The sequence below is a fragment of the Camelus ferus genome, chromosome 1 (genome assembly GCF_009834535.1).
Source record: "Camelus ferus isolate YT-003-E chromosome 1, BCGSAC_Cfer_1.0, whole genome shotgun sequence".
Lineage (NCBI taxonomy): Eukaryota > Metazoa > Chordata > Mammalia > Artiodactyla > Camelidae > Camelus > Camelus ferus.
The window spans coordinates 47,160,076-47,172,997 of NC_045696.1; the positions used below are offsets into that span (position 1 = coordinate 47,160,076).

Sequence of the window (12,922 nt, forward strand, 5' to 3'; positions counted from 1 at the left end):
ATAAACTCAGGGTCTTGGACCCAGAAAGGCCCAAACTTTTCAGATTATAGATGTTAATGAAGAAACCCAACTTTCTGGGCATTGGGAACTTCTCCGGGATTCTTTGTTTCTCTGAAGAAGGAAACATCTCAAACACTGATGAAGTATATAGTCACGCCCTGACATTACATCATATAATTAATCATCTTTCTCTCTCACTAGATATAAGTATCATGAGGGTAAAGATTCCATTTAACTACAGATTATATCCCTAGTGCCTATTCCGAGCACATGCTAGGCACTCAATCCACAAGGGGGTAGGTTCAGAGGGAAGGGAAAGGAAAGATGGGAGGGTCTGGAGGAAGAGGGAAGGAAATCCACAAGGCTGAGCAAGAAGAATAGGAGAGAGTGGATGGGTCTGAGCTGCAATAGCACAGTAATAGAAGTCTGAACTTTCCAAACAGCTGGACCCTCCCGATCACTAGGACTCCAGGCTCATGATTACCCTGCTGGGTGAACACTTCAATCCCAAACTCCAACTTCTCAGAATTGGTTGTTCATGCTTGAAGAAAATGATGTACCATTGGCCTTTGTACTGCTCCCTGGTTTAGGTCACTAATCTAATCATCCAGACTTTTGTCACATCCAGATTTTTGTCATCCAGATTTTTACATAGCTGATTTTGTGTTTTGCTCTTTACCTGTATTAAATCTCAATCCAAACAACAACCCTGTGAAGCTTTTGTCTCTGCAAAGAATGAGTGCTATGGAAATAGAAGACAAAGAAAATATCACATCAATATCATTCCTAGGAAATGATGAAAACTGTGAAATCTGGTGGTAAATCTCATAGTTTCAATGTTAAACTAATTTTTATGATGTAGCAATGGCCAAGGACCAGAAACATTTCAAAGATGATGCCAGATTTGGTCCTCTGGAAAACTGTATCAGCAAATACTTTGGTGATCTCTAGCTGGAGCCTAGGCTGTGTTGAAGGTTGTTCTCTTTAAGCTTACACTAATGAATATTTTAAACTCCTTATGAAACACTACTAGATTACATCTTCTATCCACAAGGCCAAATGAAGTGCTTGACAAAAAACAGGCACTTAATAAATGTCTAAGACACTCAAATTATTGCAAACTTTAGAAGAGAGGTTGGCCAACATCCCCACTGAGGTTTACTTAGAGGTCACATTCAAGCTCTCCTCATAAACCCCAACCCCCGAATTAATTTTTCACTTGGTCAGGATATTATCCGCTGATTAGCAAACAAGTGAAGAGGCAGATTCGGCCCCTACCCATGTGGAGACTGGCAAGCAATGTCATGTAGTTCTACTCACGGATGTTCCACAGCACACCCAGGCTTGGTGCTGGTTATGAAACCAGACCTGGCAGAGATTCAGTGATCAGCTTTTTGTACGATGTCATCAGCATCATGTAGGCTGCAGCACTGATGTCAACTGCCAGGCACACTCAATTACCCACCCTCTCCACTTGCTACTAGAAGCTATAGTGGCGACAAGTGTAACAGGTTTTAGACGGTCTGTAATTTCCAATGTTTTGAATGTTGAATATGTTTGCTCTCATTTCTGAAACTAATTTGACAGTCAAAGTTGGCACACTCATTGTTTTCCTCACCATATTCCTTGAGAATTCAGGTTGGCTCTGTTTTATAAATGAGAAAATGGAGTCAGAGAGGCTAAATACCTGGTCCCAATTCACACAGCTAGTATGTGTTGGAATTAGGGTTTGAACTGATAATTGCCTGTGCAGATGCAAATTTTAAAAAAGCCATACACTAGATACTAGATGCATAAGCATCTGTTGTATGAAGTAATAAAGGAACCACTAAAGATTCACTGACAATGTCCTAGTTAGCTCAAATTGTCATGAATCCTGGGTCCCCGAGGAAACTGGACAAAGATGTGATGACTGTGTGAACCACCTTTATTTTATGTTGTCTCCAATAATAAATGACCCATTAACTGGGCCAGGAGGAACACGACCAGATGTGAGAAATGCCACTCTGTGTGTGGCCCTAAGTATGCTCTACTACACACCTGTTTGCTGAGGGTGAAAGAAAACAGATCTCTATAAGACAACTCAGTCAGTGGTATGGAAATGGCAAGTTGAAGGAGCCATAAAACGCCCAGTTTTCAAGAGAAGCCTGTGTGGGAAAGCCCAGCTGGGCCAAGGCACTTGCCTTTAGACACAGCTTAAATGGTAGAGATACATGGGCACTGTTAACACTGGTAGAGTGTTTTTAATTGAACAAGTGTTTTCATAAGCTGGATCTTCAAGAGACAATGAGATTGTTTGTCTAAAGGTGGCTTGTGCAGGGTTACGGCAAAAGAGTGGTACCTGCAAAAGAACTTCAAACTTAAGCGTAAAGATAGACACAAAAGTTTGATACCAGGAAGGAAGAAGTTAATGGAATAATGTACATTCATCCTAAAACTGGTTCTTAAAATGATGCATAAAATCGCTCTCTCATAGAAACTCAGAAACCAATGGGAATTCAAAATAATCAAGATAATTGTGAGATTGCCTCAAACTTCTAAATTGCCCTGGGCCTCTCTGTCAGCGTAATATGCTTTAGAAAATGCTTCGGTTTCCACTGTCCCACTGAGTATTGGCATTTCTGGCATTATAATTCAGGAAAAGATGAAGTAAACAATTTAAGAAAAAGTTCAGCATAATGGATCTGCCTAAGAGAGTGAACAGAATCAGCTGATCCCACCAACAAATATGTAAGGCAGCAGCAGAATGTGGTTGCCCACAGACATACACAGGATTGGAGCTGAGGCCCATCTCTGTCATGCAGATTTTGTAACCTTGGACAAATCAGTGAACCTGTAAGCCACAGAAATCCCAAGAGGCATATGTAAAATCAATGCTAGTAACTGAGTGTATAGGTTACAGAAAGCATGTAGTAAACATGAGTAATAAAAGACCTAGTTTCTGCCTTAGAGATGTTGTCTATTTAAATAGAGTAAAAAGACTACACAAGGCAGCAGGACAAGGGGGACCCCAAAAGTGCTACAAGAATTCAGAAACATTGTATAAAGCTTCTTTATCCAGTCATCTGTTGATGGACATTTAGGTTGTTTCCATGTCTTGGCTATTGTAAATAATGCTGCTATAAACATTGGGGTGCATGTATCTTTTTGAATTAAGGTTCCCTCTGGATATATGCCCAGGAATGGGATTGCTGGATCATATGGTAAGTCTATTTCTAGTCTTTTGAGGAATCTCCATACTATTTTCCGTAACGGCTGTACCAAACTACATTCCCATCAACAAGGTACCAGGGTTCCCTTTTATCCACAGCCTCTCCAGCATTTATCATTTGTAGACTTTTGGATGATGGAATACTACTCAGCCATAAAAAATAATAAAATAATGCCATTTGCAGCAACATGGATGGACCTGGAGAATGTCATTCTAGGTGAATTAAGTCAGAAAGAAAAAGAAAAATACCATATGATATCACTTATATGTGGAATCTAAAAAAAAAACCAAAACAAAAACACAAACCAACTTATTTACAAAACAGAAACAGACTCACAGACATAGGAAACAAACTTATGGTCACCAGCGGGGAAGAGTGTAGGAAGGAATAAATTGGGAGTTAGAGATTTGCAGATACTAACTAATATATATAAAATAAATAAACAGTAAGTTTATACTGTATAGCACAGGGAACTATATTCAATTATCTTATAGTAACTTACGTGAAAAAGAATATGAAAACGAATATATGTATGTTTCTATATGACTGAAGCACTGTGCTGTACACTAGAAATTGACACATTGTAAACTGACTCTACTTCAATAAAAATATATTTTTAAAAAAGGAATTCAGAAACAAATAACATTTTCATAAGGGAAGTTGAACTTGAGCACTCCAGGGAGATGGTTTAGATTGAAAAAGGCATATTGGTGGAAAAATGGATATTTGGTAGAAGGCAAGCATTCTAGCTTGGGTAAGTGGAAGGTTTGGGAAACAAAGTAATGAAATCTAAAATTGGCAGGGCAAGGGAGTCAGATTACAGGCCAGATGGTTCCTTGAAGGGTGGAAGTTTGGAGTTCACTTTGAAGCAGGGACGTGATTCAATAAAGCCATGTCTCGAAATATTCATATGGGTACTATATAAAATAGATTGGAAAAAAGACAGACTAGTAGCAAAAAGAAAGATAATTTAGGAAACCACTGCAGTAATCCAGTCAAAAGATAATGAAAGTCCTACGGGTGAGTGGGAATGACACGAAAAGTTACAAGACAGTGCAAAATTGACCTACTGTTAATAACTGATCAGACAGAAAAGAACACAAGAGGAAACAAGTAATCAATGACAGGCTTTGGGTAGAAAGAGTGTGCTGGTGACAAAAATGTCCACAGGAGATGTGTCAGCTTCAGGAGAAGGTGATAAGTTTGGTTTTAGACATTCTAATTTGAGGAAAGGGAGATATTACTGATCTTTGAAAGAACATATCAAGAAAATACTTCTAAGATAATCAGAGGAATGAAAAGACTTTGCAGGGGTTAAAGGAGTAAGGAGGTAGTGAGGTATACACCTATGTGTGGGAGCTAGTCTCTAAAGGTGGCCCACCAATGAGCCACAGTCTCCGTACTTGCACCCATGTGTAGACCCCTACCTCTGTGACTCAGCACTGCTGGGAGTCACACAGAATCACTCCACTGCTTTGTAAGCCTCCTTCACAAGAATCTTTGCAGCTTCTGCTTTGGTCTCCTGGAATACTTGCTTTTAGTGCCTTGAGTTGCCATGTGAGAAGTCCAACTCCTTAGGAAACCCAAGCTAGTCACATGGAGAGATCACATGGAGAGAGAGATTTCCAACCAGCCCCCAACAGTTCTAAATATCTCAGCCCAGGAGCCAGATACATGAGTGATTAAACCTTCAGCTGATTCTAGTCTCAATTGCCATCTGAGTTAAGCCTGTCAACCCACAGAACCAAGAGAGATAATAATAAAATGTTGTTCTAAGCTACAAGGTTTTGGAGTGATATATCAATAGATGACTGAACATCACTCTTTGGTCAAGAAATCAGATTAAGATAGATTTGGACAGACTTTGCTTTTCTCTCAAAATACCATCCTTAATATCTGAAGAAAAGTCTTTTATCATGGTTTTTTGTTTGTCTTCTGGAATGGGTGAATAATGATTATGCTGTAGAATATTTTATTCTTTGGAACAAGGAGGAAAGACATGGATTGAGTGAATAACTTATAAAGTGAAGAGAGAAATTATAATGAATGGTCTTGATCTTGTCAGTTAGGTCTTAACATTTATTAAAAGCATGGATTCAGAAAGGCAGGATAGAATCTGAAGATTTTGTTTCTCTTTTTAAATAAAAGAAAGTGAGTTAGAGGAATAAAAAATTTCTAAGAAGCAGTGAAATTCTAGAGGAAGTCAGACACTATAAAATTCACACCTAACTAGTATGGATTTATGGTGAACCTATCAACAGTTTGATTTTATGATTTTATGACTTCCTACTAAAATGTACAGAAACAGAAGAGTTCCTGAGGATAAAAGAAAGGCCAAGAGTATGGAGAGAGTAAGGTCTTCCAGGGCTCCATGGGGCTGAGGAAGAAAACTGAAGCCTTCAGGGCATGGAGTGAGAATGTTTTCATTGCTGAGTTGAAGACAGAATCCATACAAAATGCAGAACACAGAAGAGATGGAGGAAGAGAGGACCTAAGTCCTCACTAGATTCATATTTTAAGACAGTTGGAGGTGGGATGGCAGGGGTAGTGGAGAGAAAGAGGAGAGAGAAGAGCAGGGTCGTTGTGTTTCTTTCTACTCAATGTGGTCTTTAAAGGAAATTAACGCTAAACATTTTCAGAGCCACTTAGTATTTGAAGAAATTCTACATTTTTATGGCCACCATCCATGAAGGTCAAGCTTTATTGTTGGTTTATCTCTTTCCCAGATGATTACAAATTCTGCTCATGAGGAGAACTTGGCACCAGCTCTTTGCTCTCCTTGACCTCAGCAAGCCTCCTCTCATCTGCTAGAAGGTAGGATGGCCCTTACCTGTGATCTGATGCTAATCATTTGAGATGAGAGCTGGCAGTATAGAGATTAATGGACTCAGTGAAGAAAGAACATGAGATAAACTTTCTTCTAGCACTGGCCCATTAAAGAGATGCTAAAGAACATGAAGGAGAAAAAATTCTCTCCTCCCCGCAAGACTGTGTGTGCCGCCATTCCTTCAGACAGACTCCAAGCACCTGAGCCTTTCCTAAGGGATGCTCCTAACTCAAAGTCGTCCTTCATGAGAGAAGCACTACAGCCCCACTAGCAAATAACCTTGAGTCCCCAGCCTGGTTTAGTTTTCTTTTCCTTTCCCTCCTCTGACTGCTTCCATGTTCTAAATCCTCAAGGAGTGCTTGGCAATGTGTATTACCTTAGCTCTGGCTGTCTGCTCAATGTGGGTCAGGAGGTCATTCACTTCGAGCTGCAAGTCACTCTTGTCTTTTTCCAACGTCTGCTTGACCTGTTGGAGATGTTCTACCTGGCTCTCCAGCTCAGCCAGGCTGTCTGCATGTCTCTTTCTCAAAGAAGCAGAAGTTGCCTCAAAGTGCAGTGTGGCCTCTTCCATGTCTCGGCGAAGCTTCTGGAATTTTGCTTCTTGTTTCTTAGTTATCTCCAGCTGAGCCAAACTGGCCCCTCCTGCCTCCTCCAGCCTCTCATTCAAGTCTTCCAGCTCTTGGGTGAGGTCAGCTCTCTCCCTCTCTCCCTTGGCTCGAGTGGTCCTTTCAGCCTCCAGTTCCTCTTTCAAATCCTGTATCTGAATCTGTAGCAATACAGAATTTTGACTTTCACTAAGCACTTGTAGCATTTTATATTCAAGAGCTTTACTGTACCTTTAAAAAAATTTCTCACAACCAAGAACAACAACAACATTTCTGGTTCCCATTTTCTAGTTAAAGAAGATAGAATACACAGAAATCAAGTGATCTGCTCCAAACCAGTATTAAGACCAGAATCAAAATGTGCAGTTCCTCCCCATCTCCCAGCCTTTGGTGGTAAGCAAGCTCATTTAATTATGAAGGGGAAATTTAATAAAGAGCACTTTCCAAGGGAATAGAAAACATCTTTCATATAACAAGAAAAAAATTTAAAGAGAGTTTATAAAAAACAATATGATAAATTTTATGTATGCTACCTCACTCATCTGGATTTTGTTTACCTGACAATCTAAACTAGGGGAAACTTGGGCAAAAATCCGATCAATAGACTAAGTATCTCCAAGTTCAAGCAGCTAACTCATAAGAAACAGTATCAATTTAATTTTATACACAATTCTGACACACCTGGTTACTTGGTTTCTTAGCCTGAAGGTGATTTCAAGTAGCAGGACATTTGAAGTAACAAATTAAAGTTGGTAGAGGAATGGGACTAAGAAATTGAATAGGAATCTGATATCATTAGAAGCAGAATTAGACCAAACTAAAAAGTAGTGATAAGAGCTCTCAGAGCCAAAAACTCTTTCAGAATAAGGACAAATAGCTATACAAATCTTTATAGCATCATTGTGGGGCAGCACAGTAAAATAATGTTCATTAACATCACCTTAAATAATTAGGCATAGGTTAGGGCAGGAGAAGAAAAGGATAAAATCTGTTTTAGAATGTCTTTTCCTTCCCATTAAATAAGAGTATGATTGTTTAGGGGAAGCTAATTTCTAGCTCATACCAAATAAGTACGGCTATCAGTTCTGTAGATGAGTTGTGACAGAGACGATGCTGAAAAAGTTATTATGATGTCCATATCCAGGTAATCGTGATCCCCTTCCAACTGGTTATCTTGGGATCCAATACCTTTATTCCAAATAATACTGTCATTGAACAAAACATTTCTGAAACATTTCTTCAAAAATAATCTTTGGAGTATTTTTTTAATGATCAAGTTAAGAAATTTATCTTTTGGACAGATTGAAATTTTTTTTTGCATAAATTCAAGTGTCATTTGAAGACGAATCTGGTGAATATGATAGATAATTGCTTGGAGATTAATATTGTGTCTGAAAGCACATCCATAAACCAGTGAGACTGGTTTTCTTATTTGGTTCAAAATGTCTCAGAAGCTAATTATCAGGGAAAAGTTCTATAATTATTTTGAGTAATAGTTACATTGGTGAGATAAATATTTAGCTCCAAAACAAGCAAAACAAATCTATCTGCATGTATTTGTGAGGAGTTACATGTATCCATGTTTTAAATTACTTTATAACATAGTCATAGAGTATAAAACCTTCACAAGGTCTAAAACTTATAAATAGCCGCCCGTTATCAAATGTTTTGAGGCTACAAGTAGTTACAAAACAGATTTTCAGCATAATTGTCTTCTAATAACAAAGACTAATCATCGTAAAAAATTAAATTGCTACATTGAATGCTTACCAGAGGTCAGGCACTGAGCTTACCACTTAAACATCCTGTTGCATTTAATTTTAGCTCAAAGGTTGTCAGGAGGGTCAATGAGTAAAAATATGCATGTCCAGGATTTTAGCACAAACCAAGTTTATGTCTGACATTCAACAAATTAGCTATTTGTTGTCATTATCTTCGTGATAAGGAAATCTAAGCTTAAACAGTAATTTTCTCTGGAGGCACATATCTGTAGAATGCCAGTTTATCTTCTCAACCACTGTTCTTTTCTGTCTCTGCCTATTGTTGACTAGGGGTATGGCTGCCTTGGCAGAGCATCTGTCACTGAGGTGCCAATCATCACCCATGGATTGAACTCCAGGTGCACACAGGTACTTGATCAATGATTACCTGGAGCTCTTTAACCATCCTCTGAAGTTGAGCCGCCAGGCCTTTCTCGTTCTCCACCTTTGAACTCATCTGATTCATTTCTAATTCCTTCCTGTTAGGGAAAGAGGCATTAAATGGAGTTGTTCATAGTAGTAACATTTTGCCTAAATATTCTTTTCATTATAGTAATGTCACATGAATTTATTTTCATTGTAGAAATTCAACTATTACATCTATATCTGAAGTCTTCTTGTCTAACAAACCCCATCTCTCTCCCTTCCCTAGAGGTAACCACCAAAATCAGTTATGTGAAGCCTTCCAGACATTTTTCTGAGTACTGACATATGTTTGTGCTTATATAACAGTAGAAATAGTTTCATTTTCTTTACTGTGAAAGGTATAATATTGTATACATTTGTATTTGTAGTTCTACAACATTTTAACCCAATAATACATGGACATTTTTCCATGTTGGCCTACACGTAGATGACTTCACCTAAAAGTCAACTGTGACACACTAGTCTTATGCTTCAGAACTCATGTGGTTTACTTATCCATTTCCCCATTACTAAGCACGTAGGTTTTCCATGAAGTTTTACTTTCACAAATAACACTATTCAGACACATGCATCTTTGGGTACATGTGAGTATCTCTATAGAGTGGATACTGAGCAGGGACTTGCTGCATTGGGTATAGGTATGTGTTTAAATTATAACCTTGCCCTTTGCCCTCCAATAGCAATGTGAAGTTATTTCGCTACATTTACACTTAAAATTACCACATGTCTAAGTTTCTCCTAATCTAACAGATTAGTATGTCATCGTTTTAATATGAATATCCTTGTTTGCTAGTGGTAACAGTTTCCTGTCAACTATGAGGATTTTAAAATGGGCAGTAAAACAAATGAACTGCCCACTTATGTCCTTTGCCCATTTTTCTGTTAGGTTGTTCATCTAATTATTGAATTATAGATTTTCCTTTAACATCTTGGTATTTTTTTTGATATCAGTTGCAAATATTTCTCCCACTTTATAAGTTTCTTCAATTTTATTTATGTTGGCTTTTGCCACATAAATGTTTAAAATGTTGATCTATCAACATCAAATTTATCAAGATATTCCTTTTATGCCTTTGGCTTTTTGTGACTCATTCAACAAGTCTGACCTGCTAATTTCCTAAGACTTATTGTCTTAAGTCTATAGGTGTTCCTAAGACACCTATATTGTCTTTGAATTTTGATTCTGTTGTTGTTTTATTGAAAATGTTTAATATGAGATCTACTCTCTCAACAAATATTTAAGTGTACAATACAATATCATTAACTCTAGGTACAATATTGTATAGCAGATCTCTAGAACTTAATCATGAACTTGCATGATGGAAGCTTTCTACCCACTAAACAGCAGCTCCATTTTCCTCTCCCCACAACCCCCGGCAAGAACTGTTCTACTCTGTTTCTATGAGTTTGACTGTTCTAGATGCCTCACATAAGTGGAATCATGCAGTATTTATCCTTCTGTGACTGACATTTCATTTAGCATGATGTTTTCCATATTCGCACGTGTTGTCACATATGCCAGGACTTCCTTTTTAAAGGCTGAATAATATTCCATTATATGTACACTGCATTTTCTTTATCCATTCATCCATCAATCAGCATTTATTGGCTATTGTGAATAATGCTGCATCTTCTAATAATGATTTTATAGCTTTATTTTTACATTTAATTCTGTAATGCAACTAGATTTTATGTATGTATGAATAGTATGAGGAAGAAATTTAACTTTCACCTCAGAAGATGAATAGCTATCAATCTCAGCACTATTTATTAAATATTCTATCCTGTCATCACTATTTTAAAATACCACCTTTTCATGTATTAAGTTTCCATCTATATCTAAGTCCATTTAGAGAAAGGTTTTTACAATAAAGTTATCACTTCCTGAAAACATGAATTTCTAAAATGCTGGGGCCCTCTGACCTGTGGCCTACAAAAATGTGGAGTCTAATTTTCACTCTGTGGAGCTGAAACACAGTCTTCAAAACTGAGTGCTAAAGGAACTCTATTATCATTTTGCCTTTCACCGTTTCATTACATTCATAAGGTTATTTATTTCATCTTTGCCAAACACCTACCAAGTTCAGGAACTTATTGGTAGGCTATTAATCATGTCTGACCACCAGCATGTAAAATGGAGACTCACGTACACACCCAGGAAAGCCAGCAGCTCACAGCCTCTCACTCAACTTTCTGCTTCTTTACTGTGGCTTCAACCACCGGTGTGCTCCCAGCTATAACATGGCCAGATGTCACGCTTGGACCTCACTGTTTCCCCGTCTTGTTTGACCTATCCTAAATAACTTGGAAATCCCTAATGGTTAGAACATCTAGCTAAGTGGAGGAAGACAAAGGCACAAGGTAAGAAAATCCATTTCACTGAGTGATGAAGTCAAACTGAGAGGGCCACCTTGCCTGGAGCTCCTTGAGAATCCATGTGAACTAAGGTCCACTAATTTTGATTATGTTATGTTTTACTTAAGATTTAATACTTGCATAGTAAATTATTTGACAAAAAAGTTATATAAATGTTATAAAGTTATATCTGGCAAATGAGTATATTTTAATTTAAAAAAATTATTGAAGTATAGTTGATTCACAATATTGTATTTGTTTGTTTAAATGATCAGAGAGTATATGGGACTTCACCTTAGGATCAATTTTTTTTAATTTGTTACTTATTCATTTTTTTACTTTTTGTGCCATTGGTCTCATCATGAGAAAAAGTGGTCAGCCTTTTTGATTTTTTGACTTGTAATCTGAAACTCCAGTAGTTCACATATCACAAGCCCCACACCTCTCATTCACATCAGCCTTCTCAGTTACTTTCTTGTAGGTTGTTATATAATTATAAAAAGAGAGTAAATGCATAAAGTCTAGCAAAAAGAAAATCAATATGCTAGACTTGTTAGCCTTCTCATCCTCCCCTTCAGGTCTTGAGACATCTGGCCCTGGAGTCAAGAGGATGAATTATGTGAGAGAGCCATTCCTTCCAAGATAAGGTCTCCCAGAATCTCACATCAACAGAAGGGCAGCTTACCTCCTCAGCTTTTCTGCCAGCTGCCGCTGGCCGCTCTCCAGGTGCTCCATGCTCTCCCGGTTCAGCTTTAAGTCGCCCTCCAGTTTGCGATTTTCCCTTTCACAGTTCATTCTCACTTTGCTCTCCTGCTCAAGGGCACCCTCAAGCTGACAAAAGGAGATACTACTTAGCCAAATAAATAGGTAAAGTTTATACTTTACTACAGGTGTTCATTAACCACTTCCCTTCTTGAAAAAAGAAAGAAAAATACAAGAAGAGTCTGTAAATGATGCCTAGTTATGTAGATATTTTTAAATAAATATTGCACACATCAATAGGATAATAAAAGAACCTCGATAACACAATGGTAGAAGAAAACTTAAGCGATTAAGGAATACAGCTCTAGCCTATGGAAGGAACCAAAAATAAATGGCTGGTGAGCCTATGTTTGATCGCTTTCCAGTGATGGGAAGCTCACTTCTTCACATGGCAGCTCATTTCATGGGTGGATAAGTCCATTTATTCGGGAGTGCGTCTTCGTAAGAAGCCAGAACATTCTCTGTAAATTCATCCCACAAGTCTAAGCTCTGCTCCCTGGAACAACACCAGGTGAATCTGTCTCCGCATGATCATTCATGAACATCAGGCAGCTGTCCGGAATCTCCCAACTCAGTATCTCCGACACTTTCAAAGACATCTCATGTGGCATGATTTCCATACCTCCTTCACCACCTTGAGATCCTCTCTCTAGCCCATAACATTATGTCATATTCTGGTACCCCCGCCAAGGTGATCACAACATTCCAGTTATGTCTGGATTAGTATTGCCAACAACAATATCGAGGTTGGTTTAGCAGGAGGCGAGATAACAGTTACTATACAGCTATTTTTTCATGGCTAGGTTTGCCGCAATAGAAGCTCTTTCCTGTAACCTGCAAAAGATGTAAAATTCAAGTGGAGGAGAAGGGAGAATTTCTTTTGGGAAGGTGTATGTAAAAACCTGAAAATAAATGAACTCCGAGAGAGAACAAGTGTGTGAGAATGTGTATATGAGTGTGAGTGTGAGTGTGTGT

At 38.1% G+C, this 12,922-nt stretch overlaps 1 protein-coding gene across 1 annotated transcript in view; it reads right to left on the minus strand.

Annotated features, from left to right (window-relative positions):
• The window catches only part of MYH15 (myosin heavy chain 15), a 138,660-nt gene that overhangs the window by 50,455 nt on the left and 75,283 nt on the right, over nucleotides 1–12,922 (minus strand). Inside the window, exons 25-27 of the mRNA XM_032478616.1 lie at nucleotides 11,871–12,016; nucleotides 8,793–8,883; nucleotides 6,416–6,805 (exon numbers count right to left, since the gene is read on the minus strand). Coding sequence (XP_032334507.1) covers nucleotides 6,416–6,805; nucleotides 8,793–8,883; nucleotides 11,871–12,016 — 627 coding nt within the window. The remainder of the gene's footprint in view (nucleotides 1–6,415; nucleotides 6,806–8,792; nucleotides 8,884–11,870; nucleotides 12,017–12,922) is intronic.